This window comes from Rissa tridactyla, chromosome 7, assembly GCF_028500815.1.
Source record: "Rissa tridactyla isolate bRisTri1 chromosome 7, bRisTri1.patW.cur.20221130, whole genome shotgun sequence".
Taxonomy (NCBI): domain Eukaryota; kingdom Metazoa; phylum Chordata; class Aves; order Charadriiformes; family Laridae; genus Rissa; species Rissa tridactyla.
The window spans coordinates 14,351,940-14,377,190 of NC_071472.1; the positions used below are offsets into that span (position 1 = coordinate 14,351,940).

A 25,251-nucleotide genomic window follows, 5' to 3' on the forward strand; every position below is an offset into this window, starting at 1 on the left:
TTCTGCTACAAAGTCAGTGTTTTTCTGAGAAGTTTATAAAATTGGACTGGGCTAACCCAAGCTAAATACTCACACGACGAAATTTCACCTCATCACCTGCCTACTCATTCTTTGTATACAGTTTTGAAAGACTGGATGGGAATTACAGAATAAAGCATTTTAAAATCCATAAACGCTTGCGTACCCAGAGCCAAAACACCTTGTGTTTTATGCAGTGTAAAGCCCTGCAAAATTTCACCAGAACGCTTCTGAGAAACTGTGGGGTGTTATTGAGGTATTTGACAGATAAAGCAGCACACGTTCACAAAAACTCAAGGAAGCTCTATATCCCCTGACTATACATAGATCTGGTTTGGAGAGGGGAGAGGGGTATTTGGGCTTTTAGTTTGTTTGTTCTTAATTAGTCCTTATTGATGGGCAGAAAGGGACATTTCTGCCTTTTACCGGGCACAGAAAGACATTTTCTTAATGAAAAGCCTGCCCAGATAACATTGTGTGTTAAAACTACACTAATGCTATTGCTTCTGCCTCTTTTTCAACAGTAAGGTGTCACGCTTGGCTATAATGCCTGAAGAAGCTTCATTTCACTGACTGGGTGCATACTCTATTTCCAAAGCAATCTAGTGCAAAAGACAACAACAAACACAATAAAAAAATGAAAACACCCCAAAGTTATTCCATCTTTTACTTGCCTCTAACATGTTACACATATACAGCCTATCATCATATCAACCATAAATGTTAAAAGAAGAAAGAATATTTTTTGACACCATGAAAACACTCACAGGCTACAGAATATTTCTGCAGGCACATAGTATTTATGGTGCTCTCATATCCCAAACAAATTTTTTTTTTTTTGCTAGTGCAAAAGAAACAAGAGTAAAAATCTAAAATATGTTTTAATGTACGATCAGAGAGCTTACCAGAAAAATAAACCAATCTTTGTGTCCCCTTCAAAGACAAGAACTCCTGTAGGTGTTAGTCCCAGGCTGTAATCATTGCCGTCTCTTGCCTAATTGCCACAAAATAAAGATTACGTTCATTTTGGTGTTCGACCCTTTATCCACATTACTCCAATGATTAATGTAGCTTATTTTCCCAATGTTACAATTAAACACATATCTGCTTATTTTATACAACAAAACTCTCCTGTTTCAATGATCTTATGCAATGAATTTTTCTAGTTTGCAACCCTTCAATAAGGCTGACTAAAGTGGAAAATTAAAGTTTCTTGATTTGTCTGTGTAATAAGGACCTCCTTGTGGAGTTCTCTACACTTCCTTCTCCACAGGAGATCTATTTTTACTTGTAGTTTTTCAGTTGGTGGCTGACTGGACCACAGCCAATTTTAATTTAATTACTATGATTTTCACATAGCTCTTAGTCTAAACACAAACCACAGTACATATTGACACACCAATCACATATTTAACACAGAGTACATACATTCGGACTAAAGTTATACCTTCTAGAAATCTATACTATAAAGTGGAATGCTGAAGAAAAGCCAGGTCGCTTGTTTCACAGTTTAGATTAGAACAATATTCCTTCCCCCCTCCACCTTCAAAGCAAAAACAGTGTTGAAAACTGGGACAAAGCAAACATTATAATTTCCAAAGGTCACCATGCTGTGGTTAAACATACCTTGACTATGTGCATGTCTACACCATACATTTCCAGCCACTTAGCTTTGTTTAAGTAGTTAGTTTCAGCCTGTGCTGGTGTTTGCCCCCTGAAATAAATTTTTTGCTGTTAGGTAGATGCCTGAAGAAGCACACAAAGGAAAAACTGGTACATGATGAAAGAGGAAAAGAAATCCCCGAGAGTTTGTGAAAAAACTAAACGCTGCTGACAATTGTTCACTTTCATGAACATCAAAGTCAGTTTTGTAAGTTTTAATCTGAAACTGCTGCTGCAAAAATTATTGCATTTCAAGATTCTGCCACCTCATTATTGTACACAGACCTTTGGAAAGCCTCATTTTTCGTATTAAATCCTCTTACAAAATATGACAGAATCATTAGAACTATGTTTCTGAACAAGACAACAGAAGAAGCGTCAGCTAATACATTCTCTTCACAGAAAAATCAGTGCAAACAGCTGGTTAGCATGCACTGGAAGATCTAGTACCTGCATTCCTTCCACTTCTCAAAAATGGCGAGTTCCATCTCTTCAGTCTGAGTGGGAACAAACCTGAACTCAGACACCAGTTCAGGGACATGTTCGGCAGGATCATAGTCTCCCAGTTCAGCTATAAAAGAGAGGCGTTGTTAAACAGTGTTCTCAATAAACACAGTGGATATTAATTTTCTAGCTAATCTAAAACACTAAATTTATTTTTGTGTTTCCCCTTCTCCTCCAGTCTCCCCAATATTTGAAGTGTCACCTTTTTTGACAGGGAAATTACGGACACTGAATGGTTCTGCTGTCTGCACAAGAGCTTTGCACTGATTTTTAGAAAGTGCTATTGGTATATTTGTTAACAAGCCTCCTATAAATGGAAGTTAATATCCTTGAAACTCACCTTTTTTCTTTCTTGTAGAACGTTTTCAACATTTTTAACACTGAAGTCTTCACTGAGACAACAGCTAAAGTTACAATGGAATTTTGCCCTAAATTATTAAAACAAAATCTCTGGAGATTTGTAAAAAGGAAAACCAGTTCTGACACTTTTCATAAAACTATTTGTCCATCCTAATAATCAGTTTCTGGTTTTATGACTATAAATCCCCCTGTCCTGCTAAAATTACTCTGTGTCAGGGCACAATCATGCAGCTGTTATTTGGTGCTCCCCCTTTCATCTAAGGACATAATAAAGGCCCCAGTGGGTCAGTCAAATGGCTCACCTAGTCCACCGCTGCATGCCCAACAGGGGCAATACGAGATGCTATTTAGAGAGCATACTGGAACATACTTGTCAATGGGTGTGTCACATCAAAAGCACAACCTCCTTTTCCCACAGATGCTAACAAGCCCAGCTTTTAAAGACTGATGTAGGCCTAAAACGCTCAAAGTCACAGTTAGAATCTTCTATAAAAATGTCCTGATTTTCAGAGTCACTAAGCGCTTGCTCCTTCCACTAATTTCAAGTGGCTTCTTAATGTTCAGCTCATATCCAAAAAATGAGAAATAATTCTATAACTTGAACTTTGGGTGTCTGATACAGGCCAATAATTGTCTGAAAAAAGAAACTACAAGTGTTCATGTAGGAAAAAAATAGTGTTATCTTTGGGAAGACCTGTAAAAGTCAAATAGATACACACAATATTCCATAGGACAAAAACTACATATGATCTAAAAACCTGTTTCTTGGAATTCTGAATGCTGCAAGCATAATAATAGTCTCTTTGCCTCCTCCTTTTTTTTTTTTTTTTTTTTTTTTAAATGCTGACTGAGGAAGTCTGTAGTTCTATAATAATTTACTCCCACTAAAACGCCTGCCTCTGTTGAAAGGAATGCTGTCAAAGCCAGCTTAGGTTCCAGCTGATTTAAATAAAAGTACACAGCTGTCAGACAGTAAGATTAAAGCCCTGCTACGGGCCTCATTGTGGAAAGAGGAAAGAAAAGACCAGCACAAAAAGCAAAGGATATATGGCCTAATTAGATCACTTTGTTTTTCCAAAAACTTATCCACTGAACCTGTATCTTAAGGCTCTAACAATGCTAATATTTTTGACTATGGAATGTATTCTAACTGTTTTCCTTCCACACAAAAGAGCAGGTTAAAAAGGCAGGCACCTTTACAGTTTAATCTCAACTCTCTACACCTACACATCATCAGGGCCATTAGTAGTTCCTGCCTGAAGAATAAAGTGTGTTTTGGAAAATACCTGTAAAAGAATTTCAGAGACAGTCCTGTTACCTAACTCCGGCAAAATAAGTGCAACAACGCATTGGTTTATAAGATGAATGTTGTGTAGAGAATTTGTGCAGCTTAAATGCATGGTACATTTCCAAATTCCCTCTTCAAAAAGGACTGTACAACAGTTTCACAGCAAAGGTTTTCTTATTTTTTGTAGACTCAAACTGGGTTGAATGAGGCCACATAGCTATATGCTCCAAAAAGAACCCAAAAGTCTAGTCTAGCAGGCATTTCTAGAACTTCAAGCCTCCCCTCTTTCTTTTGGGAGTTTCCTTGCTTGAAACCACAGAAAACTTCACATTTGTTAACCCTCATCCAAACAACAGAAGACACTGGCCGTGAAGACCAGTGATACACGACCTACGCAAGTAACTGAAGGTCAGACCACAGTTCTCAGAGAAGCTGTGGATGCTGGAGTCTCAGCTGGCAGCAAAAATCAAAGACAACTCTTCAATAAGAGTCTCAGATTATCAAGCATAGTGCTGAATAGCTGAGAAAAAATATAGTATGTCAAATCTTTTGGTTGAAAAATGATTTGAAATAGCAACAAGTGTAGTTTAACCATAAATGCTCAAGTATGAGCATGAGACGTGGGGCACTAACGTGTTCCTACAAATAAGCTTAAGTCAAAAGCTGGGCGGTGTTTATACATAAGACTTTTCAATTGAGTGCAGAAGCAAAGTAATTTTGTATCTGATTTGTACAATGAACAAAACACATGGCAGAAACTGCATGATGAAAACAACTGAACTGTGTTACTACATCAAAGCAATTCAGGAAGACTGCAGGCCTCGTGTCTTGCATGAAAGTGGACAGGCTTGCACATAAGCACCTGAGAAAACAAGTTTGGGGCAAAGCTGTTTATATTTAGAACCTCCTTGTTCTGTTTCCCTGAGGAATCAAGTAATTTTCTACATCCGCTTTCAGTAAAATTACAGGCAGAGCGCGCTGTGTTTCACATTGGATCACTAATGTCTGGGCAGAATCTATTTTCTGGACATAACAAGGACAGACTAAAAGAGGTAATAAGAGCCTACACAAAGCTGTTCACGCAACTTCATCCTTCCCCACCTACTCACCTTGCATGTTATAAGCTGCCAACTGGACGGCTGTGTCAAAAGGACATTCCAGTCTGCCGTAAGAGAAACACTTTGTTAAAACCTTAGCTGACACTATTAGTAGACAACTCATATACCCAACAGTGAGAAACTGCAAATGTTTCAGATAAGAAGTGACAAGGATTAGTAGATTTTCAGCAAATTAACAAGAGATAAGCACTACATTATTTAAGCATTCCTCTGCTGCTACTCATGCATACAAAAGTATTACCTTAGAGAAAAAATAACATTATGTCACTTAGCAAAACTTATTAATTATCCAAATATAAGTTTAATAAATCCTGTGCTAAACACACTGTAATTGTTTAAAAGATTGTTTATTGGGAATACTTACTTTCCACTAAGAATATCCAGTTTTAGCTGCAGAACAAATAAATACCTATAGGATTAAATAAGAAAGAAAAGTCAGTGATTAATAGTTCTAATGCATTACTCAGCCAAGAGGAGGAAGTTAGACCCTGACAAATACAAACATTTTCTGCTTTTTACATGGGTTTTCAAGACTGAAGAAACTGCATTGTGATCTTTGAAGGCTTTATCAGTTGGGTTTGTATGCTTTGCACACATTTCAAACTAGGTAAACCCAAAACTAGAAGTTGTCGTAAGTTGAAATACAGTGCTGCGTGGAAAAAGAACCAGGATACCCAAGTCTCATTTATTCTCTTCTGATCCTACTTAGGCAAAGAACAACTTGCACCTTCTGCATTTTCTTCCTTACTCATAAACATATCGATCTCGTCAGAGAACGAATATTTCCAAGTACCTCAAAAATAAATGTTCCTAATATGAACTGCTTAGTTAGAATCTAACCCAGAAAGCTGACTGCAAAGTGACAAAAAACTAAACAGTAGGCTGCAGCCTTTTCAACTTGTTTACTCTTCAGAGCCAGCTTTCCTTCACTGCCTTGCTTATTCAGTGCTCTTCATGCTTAGAAATTGGGCAAATATTGAATACAAAGCTCCTATCCCTTTGGTGTGCAACACCAATCCTTCCGATCCAATACCCACAAAGAGTAGCCCTCTTGCTCCGCTATGGTACACAGCTTTCTTTTAACAAGAAAAGAAGTCGTCTCATCAACTAAAATGCTGGCATCTGCGATGGCATCTAGTTTGAATCCTACTATGGATAAACAGAAGCCTTACGCACAAAGCCAAAGACAATGCTTCTGTTTCAACGTGTGCCCATGTCTCCTCATACTCACACACATAGACACGAAACAGATGCAGGCATTTTACCTACAGGTTCCTTGGAAATTCACAAACACTTTGACAAACCATCTATTATCCAAAGCCTTTTGAACACTGGCCCCTACATGGGGAATAAATTTGTTTAGTACTTACCCTAGATATCAAAAGAATGAGCACTGGCCTCCCGTATACAGTGGGTGTGACCAGCCCATGCTTATCAGCCACACAACACTTGCAAAGAATTCAAGCATACTTCCCGTGCTTAGGCTGTGATACATGACCTCTGACTGGTGGCATCTGATGGGAAGCTGGCAGAAAATGTGAGCAAGCTGCACCTGTGGAAGCTGAAAAGGGACTTCCCCAGGTGTTCTGCCGCACCAAGAAAAGGTGGAAGCCACAGAAAGCCCCTGCTAGTGACACCTATAACCCATAGCAGAGCTCCCTTCCCACTGCTTCTTTAAGGCATAAAATTGTCTCAAGACAGAAGAAAGACTTGCTGCTCTCCTGTTCCAGGGGATTAGCTAAGCAGACAGACAGGGTTTAAAAGCCCTCAGGTTTTGGGTCTGCCATGCTAAAACCTGTATAGCAAGGTCTGACTGGCAGAACTCAGTCAGGATGGATGAAAATATTTCATAATTGTAGATACAGATGTAGGTCTGAATTATGCTTGTGGTTACTATTTTTAAAGACAGTTAAATGTTTATTCAGAAACATGAATGGGGAGGTAAAACATTCTTCCCAGATCAGCAGGAAAGCATTAAAGAAGAGCAGTTATAACATTATGTTAACACACGTAAGTATGAAGCTGCACAGGGTACATATGGCTGTAAGGAGTAATGCTACTGTAATCTTCCTGGTAGCACTCCCAGGGATTTGGCTAAAGTGCAGATCGAAGACCCACACAGCATAAACCTGAACAACAAATAAATGCACTTCATGCTCTCACAAATGGCTGAGGGTATGAGGCACCTACAGCTATCAAGAAAACATAACAACTTCATTTTCTCTCCAAAACATATCATCAGCAGAGGTGACAACGCAAAGAAACGCTGCCTTTTCCAACAGATTTATACTACTGACAGATGGTAGGTTGTGTTCTCTTTCAAAGCACCCCAAGTATGTCTCAGTCCAACATCACATGCAGCATTATGAACGGATTTGTGAACTGCTTTAATCAAGAGAAACTGCTGCTCACCTGATACTACAATCCTACACATGCACTACTGTCAACTCTTATCTCAGCATGGTAGTAAAATACTATTTTCCCTTTGCATAAGCTCTGCAAAGACCACAGAAGTAACGAAACGTTCACTGAACTTATTCTTGCCAAAGAGAAGCTCTAACTTGCAATTCAACGCTTTTCTGCTGAAAGAGACCGGATGACTGCATACAGTTGAAGCTAAATGCAGCTTAAGAAGAATTAAGAGAGAGGAACGATGTCTGTTCTCTTCAGTAAAAACCTCTATCCATTGTGCATAAGTGACTCACATCAGTTGCCAGAATTGCCTATTGAAAAATGGTGCATCAACTAATATAGAAATCTAATAGAAACTAATATAAATCTCTGTATTAGAGCTCATTTATTTCATGAGAGCTACATTAGAAACATTTACAAAAAGCCAAGTAAGCAAACACCTCTAAGGAATTCTCCAAAACATCATACAACTGTTTAAATGAATACCACAAAAACATCTTCCTGGCCTTATTTGCATACCTCATTCTCACACAAAATCCCCCTTACCTTGTCAGCTCTTCACGTAGATTGTTGGGCTCTGATGAGTAAAACTTTACACGAAAATGCAGACAATATGGCGGGCCAACTGCAAAGCAGAATTCATTCAAGACACAGTAACAGTTATTGGATGAGACAGTTTTGGTTTTTTTATTACACAGAATCACATCATAAAACTTGACTGATATTGGCTCTGTCCTACCACAAGGTCTTAAGGCAGGAATTCCTTTGTGACAGGGAAATGCATGAAAAGCATCAGGGTGAAAGGACACTTAAATAAACGCACAAAATAGTTTTATATGTTACAAGTCAATCCAACAGTTGTATCACATTAAGTTGATTTGTCTTGCCATAAGCAAACGAATCTAGGTTAATCCCTATATATAAGGACTCTATCCATCACCAAGAATGCTGTGCATCTTGGCTCTGCAGTTGACTAAACCACTAGGCACTCTGTTGGTCTCTGCAATGCACTTCCAGGGCTCTGAGAAATACCCACTGCTGACAACTCAGGCCCCTTTAATTCCACAGAAGTTTAGATATATTTTAGCAGGATTTAACAGACCCTTCTGTGAAAGAATCGTCTTTTCTGGAAGGCAAAGAGTTAATTCAGCAAAAGGATGGATTAACAGTTCTTTAAAAATGTGCAGCGCTCTGCTGAATCTTGCATCTGACAGGAGGAATTTTCTCTCTCTCAGTGCTTCCAAAACCTCTGTTGTATTAACACAGCACCACAAATCCCTGAAGACTTTCCACAGCAGAGGGCAAGGAAGCTGCTGAACAAAAATCAGCTGATGTCACAGCTTACCCAAGGACGCACCACTGAAACAACCAGGCCACACTAAACCCTTCTGCAGAAGGTAAGGACTTGGTGGACCAAACATAGATTTGGGCAACCAGGACTGCCCCAAAGGACAGAGCATCCATGACAAGTTTTTTCCATAGTCAGGATAACAATCTATAACACTAAAGCATCTTCAGCTACGTTGACTCCATTTAAGCCATAATTAATGAGCCTCTAACATGTTTAATTAAGAACATTAAAGTAATATGAGCTACAGAGGGAAGCGGTCATTAAACAATCAGCAGCACCATGCCAGGTTTTTGTCTCCAGGTCTTGTCACCCCTCACAGGACACTGTCCCCCACCACCCATTTCAACTCTGTGCCTCTTGTATGTTCATATGAGATCCCAAGAGAAAAGGGAAAGCACACTTACTTTTAACTTGCTTTTTAATGCTTTTTGTGTTGTCCAACCAATGCTGAAAAATAAATTACTTTCATTGAATTATCAATAAAGAAATCTCACAGAAAGAACAAAAAAGGAAAAAAAAACAAACCCCACCCTATTCATTAGTGAAGACCATCTTGGAATAGCAAGTAGTTCGTTAAAACAATCTAATCCAAACCTTTTACAATTCACAGCTCTCAGTGCTCATCAAAGATCCCTTCATCTCAAAGTTTGTAATGCAAAAATGTCAATTTTGAACAACAGAAACATCCTATAGTACCTTACTTAAAGCCAATCTTCAAGAAAGCATTATCTACTTAAAAAAAAAAAAATAACGTACTGACAAGCCACTTTGATTACTAAAATTTTCATCCTGTTGAAACAAACAAACACTTAATTCACACATTAGTAGGTCAGCCAGTGACAACGTGCCAGAGAGGCACAAATCATAGCTGGAGACTCTGGCACTCAGCTGTGATGTTCGCTTGGGGTGGAGAGGAGAGAAAAATAAATATTGTTGGCTTTCAGGCATTTTATTTAGATGACTCAAGTGCAGTAACAGCAATGGTGTCTATGCCTGAACATAAGGGTCAGCTCTACCTAATTCTCCAAAATCTATTCACAGGTGACATTTTAGCAACTGTCACATGGGAGGACAGAAGTTACTACCTACTAATGCTAATTATAAGCTGTATGTTAGACATGAAGCCAAAATAATGGCTTCACTTATACTGCGCACAACAACATGTAAAAAATAAGCTACAGATGGCAGGCTGAAAGAAACATCTATACATATACGCTGTGCTTCCTGAAAATAATTGCATATACTCACACTGGTGAAGAGTTTATACCAGAAATTAAAGATAAAGCTGTAAAGCTAACATGCAGCTAGCGGTAGAGACCTAATTCCAAGTGCTGTGTATAGTGAATAGCTCCCTCCTCCAAAGGAGGTGACTCAGTTAAACAGTAAACACGGCGCCCTATTCAACATAATTGCATTGACTCAACAGCCAGATAAACTGCCTAGCATGCCATGCCCTGCATGGTTCGCAGCACCCAGGTAACACCACCTCATTTCATCAATCCCAAATGTCACCTCGCAACTCATACAGATAAATTATAACCTTAGCAACACTCCTTTCGCTAAACTACGTGCCACAAAGTTCACAGTGGGCCCCACGGAAGGCAGAAAAGCAACCAGGGATATGAGAAAGAACCGGTATTTTCAGGTCGCAATGCCAAGTGCAAACACATTCCTGCCTTTATAGCAGCCCTGCCTTCTGCAGAGAGTACGTGAAGTCAGCTTCTAATACAGCCAGGACATGCAGCGATCGATACATTAGCTGTAGATCAGAACAAGCGAAGCATCTACTGCTGCTGTGCATACAGCTGAAAATGCTGTCGTTGCCTCCTAAAACAAAGTAGCTACAGAAAGCTGTTTGAAATGTATCAAATATATATATTTTTTAAACAAAATAGGAAGCTTAAGGAAGAATGAAGCAAATATTTATGTCAAGTTTGCTTACACTACCAGAAAAATGGAGTTGAGCAATTTAATTTCTTTTTGCGTCTTTAAGAAAATGATATAATCTCTCTTCCTATTCCATAAACTCACTTCCTGGAAGAGACAATTTACTTACTCCTTTCTCCACCAAAAAAATATATTAACTACCTACTTGTATGCTTGCAGGTGATTTACATACAGCAATGGCAGAGAGAGCCGTTTCTAGACTCCAGGACTGGCTGTGCACGCCTGTTTCATCTCCCTCCTGTTTTCTCTCATCTCCTCCACATTCCATGGGAAGGCAACCGAGAGGCCCGCAACAGGCACTGATAGCGTTTTACTCTGCTCGAGTCTTACCACTGCTGCCTACAGGAGCCCCAACTGAATGGTGAGGGTGTGTGTGGAAGAATGGAAACAGAACTGCTTTTAAATGGAGAGGGAAAAACAAAACAAAACACAACACAAAAACACCCCAAAAGCATGGACACACAGAGACAACAGACATCAGGAAACTTAAGATATAGTCCAAGTGATTAAAATGGAATTCTAGTGGACCTGGCATGAAGTTTACATTTTGATGAGAGTTTGCTCAGCACAGTCTACTGCTGAAATCCAGAGATAAAATTTGCTAAACAAAAAGCAATATGAAGAACAGACTGCATGGAATACTGGAAGTCCTTACTAAAACAAGTTTGCTGCTTCAGAAATTAAAAAAAAAAACAACAAACCAAACCACACAAAAAAACGCAAAATCCCACCAACATTTCAAGAAGGTATGTTAAACAAGGGGTTTTTAGTAGAACAGTGAGGCTAAATGCAGTCCCGCGCTTTATGGCATTAATGGGTGCATACTTAGTGCAACGCTATACAAACAATTTTCAGCATTACGCACCACATTAGATAAAACTGGCAGACTAACAAACTGATGTGTTGTAAAATTCCATTTAGAAGATCAAGGTTTTGATGTTTGCAACCTGTTAGGATTAGAAATTTGCCACATGTTAAGTGTTCAATGCCTCCTTACTAGAAACATCTCTCCAGCATTGCTAGAGGGAAAGCCAAACAGCCCAACAAGTTAACAGCAATCTTTATCTTTTGTGTCACTGGACATGCTGTGCTGTTCATTGTCAGCCTGAATCAAAGTTACTCAAATTAACAAAAGCCTGTTCCCTTGGCTGCCAGACCAAGCCTGATCTACAGTGGACAATCTTGCAAGTAACTCCCTTTGCCATCTCCTGCCCCTTACTTGGAGGGGGGGGGGAAATACATTCCTAACAATCAAACTAGCAATGAACACAGAAAACACAAGAAAACAACAATTCTTCCGCTTCACAAATTATTTCAAGAACTTCTTTAAAGAAGCTAGCATCTGAATCCTAAAATCCAAAATGTCAGGAAGAGTTTGTATTATATGGGTTCCCCCCACTGCCCAGTACATCATAAACTCAAACACCTAACTACTAATCCCTTCAGCAGCTCAAAAGAAGAAAAAAAAGCTACCCTTCAGTTATTCAACATGAATCTACTGAAAACTCATTTCTGGTTAAAACCAGTAGAGAATTTCTCAAATCTCTTTTTAACTACACATTGCTAGTTTGCCACTTTTTATATCACCAGGTGCAACTAGCCAGTAAGGCAATATACTTAGATTCAAATTGGGTAGCGGAAAGATTATCTCCTTCAGAGCCAGCGGACAATTCTGTCCACAGTAAGGGACTGGATTCTAACGCTGTTTATTTAACAGGTCTCCTGAATAATCTTTGACAAGTCACTTGATTAGTCTCTGTCTTTGTTTCCAGATGCAGATTGTGTTTCTGCTAGAATGTGCCAGCTCCTCTTTGCAAGATCGGCAGCCATCACAACAGTTCTTCATTTCTTAAAGCAGTTATCTCCGGCTGTTATGTTCAGCTCTTGCGGCAAAATGCAGTCTTTTCTGCTTCTTTATACAGAGCCTATCATTAAAGTCCAGTTTAAACAGATTGTTATCTCTGCTCTGCCTCTTTTCAGTCACACATAGTTAAGAAAAGGAAGCAAACTAAGTTTGAAATCAAAATTACTTGTACCTACTAGATTGTTTAGTATCAAATGTTCAGGTGCTGTCTGGACTGGAAGTAACAATTTGCTGGACATAAGCCACTGCTGAAGCAGAAAAAATTAACTCTTATTTCACCATTTCCCCAAGATGAAATGATATTATTTGCTAACAGTAAGAGAAAAAAGTTTACCATACAGATACTTTCACCAGTTATAACTAACCCACTGTGAACTCCTATGAGATCCCAGAAGCACATGGAAATACTTCAGAAGCCACGTGACAGAAACTGAGTTAGGACGCCTAAAACATACAGATATTTTTTTTCCTGAAGCAAAAAAATAAATGCAGTGGAGTCATTCACTATCAATATTCAACATCCTAGACTGCACATGCTTAACACAGCAAACATGATGTTTATAAATATAAAATGGTATACAATGGGCTGGTTTCTAATTTCTGTTGGTAGGAGGTCTGCATGTTTCTGAATGACATCCCTCTGTTAGTGTCACAGTCTTTTCCTCCTTAGTATTCAATGTCTCTGTTCTGAAAAAGGTTTAAGACCACTTGCACCACTGGAAACTGCAGCCCAGCAGCAGCTAATCCCACTAGTCATGACGTTCGCTTCAGATGCTGAATGCAAAGTATTGTCTCAGAAGAGAATGTTCTCTACAATTTCAAGCTAAGCATAAAACTCAATCACAATAATTTTGAAAAGAAGCCATCAGGTTATAAGTGTGCTTTGGGGTGGACAACACTGTGTCCAAAGCTGTTGGCTTCTTGCAAAGATTCAATTTTAGGGATTTTTTTGCTGTACAAAGCTGTAACAATTAAGATGTCACCTTCAAATTGTTCTGAACATAAACCCTCACAGAAGTAAAGGAATATATGTCATTGCCTCCATTTTGTATGCTGACCTCGAACAAATTCAAGTATTTAGCTCAGTAGCAACTGTCTGTGCTTCCACTCTGCCATCCTAATCATGAAATAATTCTGAAGTGGACTTGAAACACAGAAACAATGAGGTCCTACAATTAACAAGTAAGATTGATATACACAGTATGAAAACTCATATCTCATTCTACCTGGGGGTGTTGGGATACGTGAATACAGGTTAAGTTACAGGGATGCAGGACAGAGACAAAAAAATCCACTCCTTGTCTAACACCTCACTTAACTTGCCACTATCCTTGTGGGAAGTATTAAGTACTTGTCCATTAGAAGTGTCTATATAAAAGTGCACAGCCCACAAGTGAAAGAACCATGGTTGCTTCTGACAAGCAATGCCCTGCCTCTGTTTTCATAAGCAGTTACAGACTCAGGCTTGCAAGAATCCTCTACTCAAACTGTCTGGTACATACAAACACACCTATATCCTCCCAAACATTTCGAGCTGCAGGGCTGAATCACAACCAATTTGAGCAAATCAAAGGTATACCCCCCTCTTGCCAAGATTATTTCCCAAGCAGACATTAACAAGATGACTTTTGCTGATGAGAAAGTTGATGGCATTGGCAAAGGAAAACTTTCTCCACTCTGCAGAACAACGAAGGGCCAAGCACACACACTAGTTTTGCCCCCTCCTCTCTGCATTAGCAGCATCAAGAATTTCTACACAACACGCCAGGCTCTGGGGTCGTACTGGATCAGCCTGTCTATTGACAACAGAAGGTGTGACAGGAACAAGTGAAAAACAAGAAAGGAATACACAACAGCACTGTCATATGTTTAGAGTGCTCGAGGTGGAATTAAACTTGGGGTCACAGATTAACACATCACAGAGCTTCTGCACAAAACTTAACTCAAAAAAGGCAGCTTTCGTATAGCATTTTTGTCAATATTAGAATTTAACTTTTAGACTATAGCTTGGAAAACAGAAAAAAAAAAGAGAGCACTGCTACTCACTGCCACTTGTGCGGAATCCATGAACCTTAATCCAAAGTAGTCGCTTTCTATAAGGTCCAGATGATACATGATCTGTTCAAACAGGAGCTGGCCTTTGGCTTTTTTCTGGAAATACAGAAGGATTTAGTACTTAGCAGGTAGATTTATTGTAGCATCTACTTTCTTCTAGGCATACTTTATGTTGTAATTCCGAATGTAAGAGAATCCCAAAATTAAACTCCTGAAAATATAAGGTGGAAATTATTTTTTTTCTTTCATATCTTTGATGTCTGTTTTTCTGGAAGGCAAATGTATACCCCACAAGAAGGACACAACATCCTTAAAGGACTTGCATAATCTCCTTTTTTGGAAAATGTCATCACTGGCTTGCACAAGACCAAGAGAGTTAAAATGTCATTTTATCATTGTCCCTTTTAGGCTTTCCTTACTCACTGAAGTTCAATAGAACTGGAAGTACAGCTAGAACAACTGCAATGACTAATGCACTGGAAAATTTTCAGAGCAAAGTACAGTAAATTGCTTAAGAATTTACTACTGCTTGATATCGAGGCAATTCACCAGTTTTGAAGCAGGTAGCAAAGTATATTGAATTATAGCATTCCATTAGCAAGTGCTTTTAACAACACACAGGAAATAGTCTGGGACAAGCAACTTTAACAAATAGTACTTAGATAATGCATTTAACAAAAGTGAGTTTGTAAAACTCACTTGTAGGTGCAAAAAGCCACTGCATATGCTCATGCATAATTTATGAAAAAACTTAGCTTTAGCCCCAAGTAAACATCATTTTTACAGTGATGATCTAAAAAATTAAACAGTTGTTTTTGAAGAGAAGGCATGTAAATAGCACCGGGCAGTTTCCACACAACATACATCTTTCATGCTATGAACTCCTTTATAGTAATACACTGAAAAAAAAGCTTAGCAGTAATACCTGAGATGCCTAAATGTAATAAAATACGTTAATAAATTAGTAGGTCAAAATACAAGTTACAGTGTTGAAAAGAAATATTTTCAAATGCAAAGAAATATTTTCAAATGCAGAAAGGATTTATGCTTACTCTGCAAGCAATTTAAGGATTTCTCCATTTACATAATGCTATCATCTTGCAATCTTTTAATAGTTACACGTTCACAACCTGGCAAATGGGCTAACTTTCTAAGCATATTTTACAGTAAGCTACTAATTAGCAGATTTAGCCCACCCCTTAAAATTTTGGGCCAGCCCGAATTCCTATTCTCAGAAATAATCACCAAGTCATATCCATGTAAGAAAAGCAGCATGCATAATTTCTGACACCTTCCTCTACCCTTATCTTCAAATACTTTGCAATCATAATCACTGGTTTACTCTATGCTTTAGTAAAATACAACATGACATTTCGCAGTCCAAAGTAAAATCTCAGAAGTCTGTAAACTTAACGTGCCTAATCAAGTTCTCCCACAGTTATTTATTCCCAAGTATTGGGGAGGTAGGGGGAATGGAAGGTGATTAGATCAATGGGCAACTTCACATGGACACAGCATCTACAAAACGTTGTATAACAAAAATACTGAGATGTAGACCTCATCAAACTCGTTCAGGGCAAGTTTCTTCTGTTGACTTCAAGAAAAAGTACTTCTCAGGAAATAGCAGATTTATTAAACACCAGCAAGACTCTCCTAAGAGAAGCCCTAAGGCAAATCACCTACATATAAAACCACACATTTCTTCCATTATTTGAGTCTGTAGCCTCTTTCTTCAAACAGCAAGACATTGAACTCAGGAAATTTTCTCTCAGCACAGGATATCTTCTGCTTAAACAATAAGATATACTAATATAAGTGAAATCAATTCAGCATTTGCAACAGCAAAACAAGAAAAATGTTTTATTTTGCATGAAGCTTCCTGGACCTGGTCTAAAACTCGAGGAAAATCTCCTCTTATTGGACAGAACATTTTACATCCTTCCAAATTCGTCAGTAAGTCATCTCTTAAAACCGTAATTGACCAGTTATCTCAGTTAAATTCCCTCCCAGGGACAGGCAATGGAGCACTTCAGCTCACAGAATCACAGAAACTTCAGAGTTGGAAGGGACATCTAGAGATCATCTAGTCCAACTCCCCTGCTAAAGCAGGATTGCCTAGAGCACATTACTCAGGACTGCAATCTCCAGAGAAGGGGACTCCACAACCTCCCTGGGCAGCCTGTTCCAGTGCTCTGTCACCCTAACCGTAAAGAAATTATTTCAAGGCTGGAATTACTACACATACTATTTCAGACTACCAACAACCAAAACTTATTATTGTTCGAAATTCTGCAGTGTCAAATTAGTTTTGGAGCATGTTCACGTTTTTGGTAATCTCAAAGAACTCAGAGATCAAGTGGACCCAGAATGACTAATGTGGGAGAAAGTCCCTGAAAAATAGCAGTGGAGCAGCTGTGGAAAGGTTTGCAGGGCTGCTGGCTGTTTTCTGACTTAAATCACCAGGGCTGTCAACATGGAATTAATTATGCAATACTTTGCATATGACTTAAACCATCAGTTGCTCTACTTGGTGCGAATCAGCAAAAGTTTAACACGTGCTTTAATGTTAAGTTCAAATTCTTTCTTTAAAGCCTTACTAAAGTCCTTCCTCCTTATATTGAAACAAACAGATGCCAAAAATTGCATTACTTTGTAACAGATCAGTTTTTAGGAATCAAAGTTAATTTCTCCGTATTCAATAAAACTGTGATCTCAAGTGTTTCAAAAGACATAGCAAAGACACGCTTCTATTACCCCGATGGTGAGAAGCTAGCCCTAAATCTGTAGTGGCAACATTAAATTTAAATGCTATTTTTATCCTCCTGCTGCTACCCTATGCTTTTATTTTTCCTTTCCTTTTTTTTTTTTTTTTTTTTTTTCTTTCCTTGAAGCAGAGCTCAGGTTACTCTCAAAGGACAAATATTTTCAAGCTGCTTAATGGTCACCGATGAACTATTAACGACTCCACTCACAAGCAGTCCAGCCAGTGGCTGATCCTCCCTTCAGGGCACAAATTAAACTCCTCATGGGTTTGTAATTCTGTAAAACCTGACTACTTGATTTATACAGTTTGCTCTACTCTGTAGGAAGCAACAGGAAACATCTCACAGCAGGAGAATCAACAACTGAAGTGAGAAACTTAAATAAAATACATCACTTACGCAGGGCAGGGCATGTAGTGGTTTTGCCACATTTTGGAATGAGATAAAAGCATCTTTTGATTGCTTTGGTATGAATCATGTGTGTTGTGTCCCCGTCCTCCCCCCCCCAACCGGAAGGGATGCTCCCAACTATGTCCTAATGACATCTCCCGCCACTCTTAATAACTGCAATTGCTGGCTGAGTGGGTGTTACAGAGGCTGGACTTAACCCCAGTAACTCAGCAGCAAGAACGGGTAAAGCCAACTCCAGTGTTCACTTCAGCGAGGCTGGTTTCATCGTCCAGGATAAGGCGATACAAAAACACTCGCCTTGGCTCAGGCATCTGAGTCACTGCCTAAAACTAGAGAGGCAGCCTGTATACCCTTTTCTCATGGTCTCAGAGTTAAAGGTTATTTCAAGGACATGCATTCAAGAACACAAACCAGCAACTCGGTGCTGCAGAACTCGCCTGCCTGATGTAAAAGCCATTGTCAGTACTGGCAGCAGCCAGAACAGACCAGCGCTGGTGAAGCAACGCGGGCTTACAACAGATGGGGATGCGAGCCTAGTGCTGGGCAGGCACCTGCTAAATGGCTGACTTTTTAAGGTTTTTAATCAGGTTTTTAATCACAGCGAAGTACTTCAAACCTTTAAAACTTGAAAAAAATAAAACTAAAACCAAAAAGCCCACCTAATGAATTTGCTATCTCAAATGCTTATCAGAAAAGGCTTTTTCTCCTCAATTTCTTTTCTTTGTGAAGAAAAGGAGGCTGCTATATAAGATGAGCTCTGAAACAAAGAGATAAATAAGCTTTACTTCACGGGACTTACTATCCCTTGTGTCTTTGCAGCTGTACTTTTCTATCAGAAGATTTATTAAAATTATGATGTTAATATTGCGTATTAATGATAATTATGAGTAGCTATTGCCTTTGGTAGCTACTGAAGGGCAAAATCTTTCCTTCCTGGTTTTTATCAACTCATGAGGAGGGTTACCATTCACATTAACACCAGTTTCCTCAGAAAGACCCCATTTACTCCCCGGAGAGGCCAGAGACCCTATTCAGGACTTAGAGATACACAGTTGCCACCTATGCACGTTTGCAAACCCTGGCAGTGCAGGAGCAGATGACCCTCTCCATTTTTTATGAAGTTAATCCCTCTTCTCCCAAATGACACGTTTTGAAAAAATAAGCCATGAGAAAGCTCCAACATTGAGCCTTAAAGAAAAAAGATTTCTTCTCAGTATCATGAAAGCAGTATCTGCAGTTAACACCATTAACACCATTTGCTGGAGAATTGGAGGGTTAAACCCCCTTATCTTTACAAATGCAATGTTAGAAGTACACATTATTTGCATCACCCTGATCTTCTTATGGCTTTAAGTACTGACCTACAAATGGAGTTGCTCCTCTCCTCAAACTCCATCAATCTTCCAAATAACTTTTACAAACTCCCCAGTCAATTTTCTCCTTCATCTAAAGATGTCACTGGCAGTGAAACACCAATTCTGCTACTCTCTCTGGTTTATCCACAGCCTTTGACAACAAGCACCATATATTTTTTGTGCTGAGTAAAAAGCAGGCTGCGGAGAATAATTTCTACCTCTGGAGACAGAATTTACCAGTTCCTCTATTTACTCAATCTCTCCCAAATATAGGAAGATATGCATTTGGGATTAAACATCTTGTTCTGTTATTCTCTGCAGAAAGAAAAAGGCATCTCCCAAAAACCTTTATAGAGAATTGATGTCAATATCCATCATAACTGTACGTTTACTAGAATACTATCGAGAAGGATTTTAATGTACTGTGCTCAAGCTTGTTGACCCAGTACATAAAAAGATAAAGATTCAAAACATTCATACTTGTCAGTTTGTTTTGCCAGAAGTCTTATTTTTCCTCTCCAAGAAAGTTTATCTCTTCTGGTTACACACTTGATCTAATACATTTCTGAGTCTATTTTGTAGTATTCTTTCTGATACAGAATATATCCAAACTGCTTGTTCAGCATTAAGCTTTAGAGACTAAATACCTCTCCCCAGTATATTCAAAAAACATTTCAGCTTTATTTGGTGTTCCACCTGCAGGTTTCTCAGGAGCAGTTTTGGTTACAAGCACGTGAGAATCTCAGTCTTTGTGCTCTTTACAGGGGCAATTCAGCAGGAAAGCAGGGCTTCAGACAAAATTTGCTGTTATGCTGCGAGTTAGGAATGCTAAACCTTCGGGCAACTAAACCAGCCTGCAGCACCATCCCCAGAAACACTGCAGGCCAAACAAATTACTCTGATAGCAGCTGCAGCTCGCTTCCAGCTGCGCCTTTCCTCCCTCTCCAACCCAGCCAGGGCATCGAGCACCACAAGGAGCCTGAAACGCTCAGCTACTGCTAACCCAAAACGACTGGCCTCCCAGCACAACGCGGTACAGGCAGTCTGTGATTCTGCTGCTGCTCAGAAGCGATGAAACAACTCGGCATGTACTATACGTGTCTTACATTCAATCTCAATATGCATTTAAATCTGGCAACCCAGGAAGCACTGGATCAACCTGAGCTACAGCTTGGGCCCCCTTACACCACACAGACAGCATCTCTGCTTTGTAACACTCAGCTCAGGATTGATTTTTCCAGTTTCAGTCCCCTAAAGGTCCTTCAGTAGTTTAAGCAAATAGTCAAAAGAATTTCAGTCGATTAAGACAAAGACCATATGGGAAAAGTTTTAATCCAAAACTTTATAGTCTTAACACACACACACAAGCAAATGTTTATTTACTTCTTCCTTTTGTCAGCTGAGATTTATTCTGAAAAATTTAAAGGCCAGCCTTGAACACTTAAGTTTATTCATTTTATTCGAAGACTGATTTTCCAACATTTTTAGCATTACTAAAATTTTGTTTTTAATCAGCATCTGTGGCACAGACAGCATTCTGTATTTCATATTTACAGCTACAAATATTCAGCAAGTAGCCACAAATATTCTACAAGCTTTTTAAAAAAACAGGATTATGGAGTAAAAACAACTATCACAATACATCTCTGCTCTTGTAGTCAGATCAACACAGATCATCTCCCTCCACACAAAAAGCCATCAGCACTCGTTAACAGTTTGCTGGCAACGTTTTTGGCATTCCAGATAGATGTCTTAATTTCATTTAAAATAATCACTACAAATACAGACCTTTTTATCTTATTTTGTAAGCATTACTCCAAAACTGTAAACAGCTTAGCTAATTCCTGCTATTCCACAGAGCTCTTGGACTGGCTTATATAAAACCTTGTTTTAATGATGCTTCATTATAATAAGGACAAAACCATCTCATTTTGCAATCTCCATATTAAATTTCATGTATGCATAAATAAGGAATATTTTAAGATGAAAAACCATCACAGAGCATCCATTCTCGTCATTTGTGTCTTTCACCTTATACCGCTAGGAAGCTTTTGCCCAAAACTTAGGTTGCACATACAGAAACTGGAATACAATTAACACTCTATTATCCATGAGAAGATTATGTAAATTGTGGGTTAAGCAGGTTCAGGTTTTTTCACCAAAACACCGCTGGCTTCCACAAAGTACAGTGCTGCTTCTATACAACCCCACCCATACTTACTATCTGTTGCTATTGTAAGGCTGACCTTGTTCACCCACAAAAAGTTATCCACAAATTTTAAAAAAGGTGCATATTCCAAGTGTAACCCTCTAATTCAACTTATATTGTTTATCTTCACATTTTTCCTATTGGTCTAGGTTATCTTTCCCTCTCCCAATCATTACTATGAATAGCATAGAATTGACTATCTCTACAATAAATATTAAATTTTTTTATCTTTTGATTTAAAAATCCCCTGGAGCCCTTCAGTACTCAAAACAGCACTTTATTTGAAATTCTTGACAAACATCTTTGTTCACAAGTTATTTCGTAAGCTGTTGATGACTCCAATTAAAAACAGCTTTCAAGGAAAAACACTGCTACCACGCCCTCCTCCTCCCCAACCTGTCTTTCCCCATGAACCATGACCACCAGAAAAGCCAGTATTCCAGCTGTTGATGGGTTCCCTTGGGAGCCCAGATTGGTATGACTGAGCTGATGGAGTCTTTGGGCACTAAACCAGGGCTGTTCATGGCTTTTGAGAATTCCAGAGGTGCAGTGGGGGAAGATGCAGTTTAGTTTCGCGTGGGAACAGGATTAAAAGTAAGATAGGGGATGTCAGCAGAACAGAGTTCTTGTCCTCTCACCGTGCATACCACTAAGCAAACATTCCACCCACGAATCTGAAACAATTAGAAGAAAGAGCACAACCCAACTTTTGCCCAAAGTTGAACTCAAGGTAAGTTAACAGTAAAACGGCATGTACGACAAACAACAGCAACAGCAGCACAGTTAACAGACATCATCTATTTTATAAAAACTTTTCATAGATTAGAAAAAAAAAAAATAAGCTACTCAGTGTGTCACTAAGCACATAAGTCTGTCAAAATCACTGAGTGCATTTGGACAAATATAAAGCTTCAAAAAAGTGGTAACAGAGGAGGAAAACCACCAGGTCAAAACACAACTTTAGAATCTGAGGTGAAGGTGGGGAAAAAACCCCCACACCTTTCGATCTGCCACAAAAGAACACTGGTAACTCGCATGAAGTTCATGCCTTCCATTTTAAACATACCAAAAAGACAGTAAATAGCGTAAATAACACCAATATTCTTTGGTCATTGACATGGCTACTGAACAACCAGATTCTTAAGAAGACTGCAGTCTACATACTAAGTAGGACCGTAGCTTTGATGAACAGTTCAAGTCAGGCAATTTTGTAATTGAAAAAAAAAAACAACCCAGAAGAAATAGAAAAGCAGACAGATTAAGTGGCTTGACAGACACCATAGATAAGATCAGTGGACAAAAAGCAGAGTTACTGCTCAAATCCTGGCTCTGTGTTTAATAAATTAATCTCAGCCGCATCATTTGCAACATGTCCCTTCTGTCTCACTGTCAATATTTGTAAAAACATCAGTCTTTGCTGCTTACAAAGATTCTGAAACATGTTTGGCTTACATGACAACGTTCCCTGTGGTTGGGGTTTTTTTTTTTCCCCCCTTTTCTTATTTTTTTTAAATTTAAACAGAAATTCAGCAATCTCAGATTCAATTATATGAAGGACCATAATTCCAGAATACTCTTCTTTCAGTAGCAAATTCACTGTAAGGGTACAGCTCAACAAGCATTTTAAGCAAACATAAGCCTGATATCACCTCTAAATGCTTCTTCACCACATTTGGGGAGCACATGGGGAACCAGATTGGAGAATTGCTCCAGCTGGAAACTAACATAACAAAATTACACTGATTATTTTCAGCCACAGCATTTTCTTGACTTAGCTTACTGCCTTGCTGCCAAAAAAATGTTTCTTCTGCCAAGGGGTATGTGAAAACAAGGACAAATGCAATAATGAAAGCAACATCTTTTCTTCCTGTGGCAGCAACAACTTATGCCACTGTAAAGTATTTATGTAGCCATGGATTAAAAAAGGTACGGCATTCATTCCTGCCAAGACAACTCTTTCTCTGGCTGTGAAATAACCTGTTTGCTAAGGGATACAGTCTTAAGAAACACTTTCTTATTTATTTTTTTAACAAAACAATTTCACAGAACTTAGGTAGACAATGGGACTATGCACAACTGAACTGGCAGACTCGAGGGCACCTCTTTGAGGTAACAATAGTTCATTTTAAACCAAATCTGCTGCCAATAAAGTAACAGAACCAGTCTTGGAAAAGGCATTAGCTCAAAGAGGACGATGATTCTCAGCTCAGAGGGACACAATTCTCAAGAAAAGTTTTTGTAAAAAAAAAAAAAAAAAATCTATATATACACACATACGTATTTTTAACTTAGCTTTAGATTTTAGAAAGCAACATTGTTTTACCAGGATTTTGTACACTCCATTCATCCCCCAGCTCCCGCTCCTTTTTTGTTTTCCCTTTAAGAGTTAACCCCAAAATATGAATGATGCAAGTGGAGGCACAAGAACAAACACACTAAGGAGCCTGAAATTAAACTTTTAATCTACTTTTAATTTATTGTATTTTAATCACCAAAGGAAGAGGTACATATCATCCACTGATGATGCACTGTAATTACTGCATATAGCTATATAGATTTAACATATTTGTTTACTGTTACTTGTAACTTAGATGTCCACAGACAAGGCTTTATGTTACCTTATAAAAAAAAAGCAAGAGGGAAAAAAGTTTCCTTTAGAAATAAGTAGTTACTACTGCATCCTGATCTAAGTTTTATAGCCCAGATGGCAGGTCATGACACCTCTTCAGGTTTTTATTTATGCTCCTCAAAGCCTTAGAAATGTTGTTAGAGGCGCCAGGAATTTGCCTACAGAGCCAACTCCAGCTCCAAAGATCACTGCTCTGGTTATGTGGAGACACCAATTTAAACTTGAGTACTTTTTAAGTGTAACTCTTGCTATAAAGTGTTTGTGGGCATTCCTGGCCACAAATCAAACATCCTAGGCACTAAGCAGCACTGGATATGTTCACTGCACTGTTTCAGAGGTGCACAAATTAGTTTTACTGCCCTCTACAAGCACCTATCTCTATAGTAATTTTGGAAAAAAAAAAAAAAAAAAAAAAGATGCCAAACTGTTTCTTTAGCTCTAGATTACTTTGGGTTCTGGATATCACAAGAGTTACTTCCACTTACCATGTCAACAACACCGCTTAATACCCTAACAAGTTGAGCCTTCTTCAGACTACCTAACATTATAAACACTCTAGAATTGTGCTTTAAATAAGAAAGGGATGAATGAAAAGCCATTTCAAGAATGGCTGCCCCACACACTCTTTCTAGCCAGCAGCTCCAATGTCTGCGCAACTGTTAGTGCAACCAAAATCCTACGGAACTAGGCAGAAGGTCTCACAGACCCACAGCTTCCCAACTCAGCTACGTGAGCTCAAAACAAGTTGGTAGCAACTATAACACATGGTAATGGAAAAACAGAGCACATCACTTCCATTCCTACTGTTCATCCTGTTGGCGAAAAACAGGTATATAATTAAGCAGAGCAGAACAGACACGTGTATATTAAAGGGAGCTTTAGAAATGTAAAACAGTGGCTAACACCTCACTCCCAATAAAGCACTATGCTATGAGACAATCCCTGCTATATAATCTGCCCTGAGGAGGGGAAGGAAGTAGAATTCATCTCTTTCCTTCCCCTCTTAAGTTAGCGTTAAAAACTGCATCCATCTCTGACACAAAATCAAGACAAACAAAACCCACACAGAAATTACTGCCAGTACTTCTGCTCATCCTTCCTCTTCAAGAAAGTTACACTGAGAGATTTACCTTCCTTCCCAAGATACATACATAGCTCACTGAAAAGCAAATCCAATGCATCCGAAATGTCACCCTCTTTAAGTTAAGCTTTGGCACAACAACTACATTAACATGCTAGAAAGAGTTCAATGTATAAGGTGCAATGACTTCTAACAAAACACTCTCTAGTTTCAGTGAATAATTTC

At 38.8% G+C, this 25,251-nt stretch overlaps 1 protein-coding gene across 3 annotated transcripts in view; it reads right to left on the reverse strand.

Annotated features, from left to right (window-relative positions):
* The window catches only part of EPB41L5 (erythrocyte membrane protein band 4.1 like 5), a 60,995-nt gene that overhangs the window by 34,070 nt on the left and 1,674 nt on the right, over positions 1 to 25,251 (reverse strand). For all 3 annotated transcript variants that reach the window (XM_054210329.1, XM_054210327.1, XM_054210328.1), the window contains exons 3-10: positions 14,571 to 14,675; positions 9,118 to 9,160; positions 7,909 to 7,987; positions 5,315 to 5,359; positions 4,942 to 4,994; positions 2,131 to 2,251; positions 1,645 to 1,732; positions 924 to 1,012 (exon numbers count right to left, since the gene is read on the reverse strand). In XM_054210329.1, the coding sequence (XP_054066304.1) occupies positions 924 to 1,012; positions 1,645 to 1,732; positions 2,131 to 2,251; positions 4,942 to 4,994; positions 5,315 to 5,359; positions 7,909 to 7,987; positions 9,118 to 9,160; positions 14,571 to 14,675 (623 nt within the window). The remainder of the gene's footprint in view (positions 1 to 923; positions 1,013 to 1,644; positions 1,733 to 2,130; positions 2,252 to 4,941; positions 4,995 to 5,314; positions 5,360 to 7,908; positions 7,988 to 9,117; positions 9,161 to 14,570; positions 14,676 to 25,251) is intronic.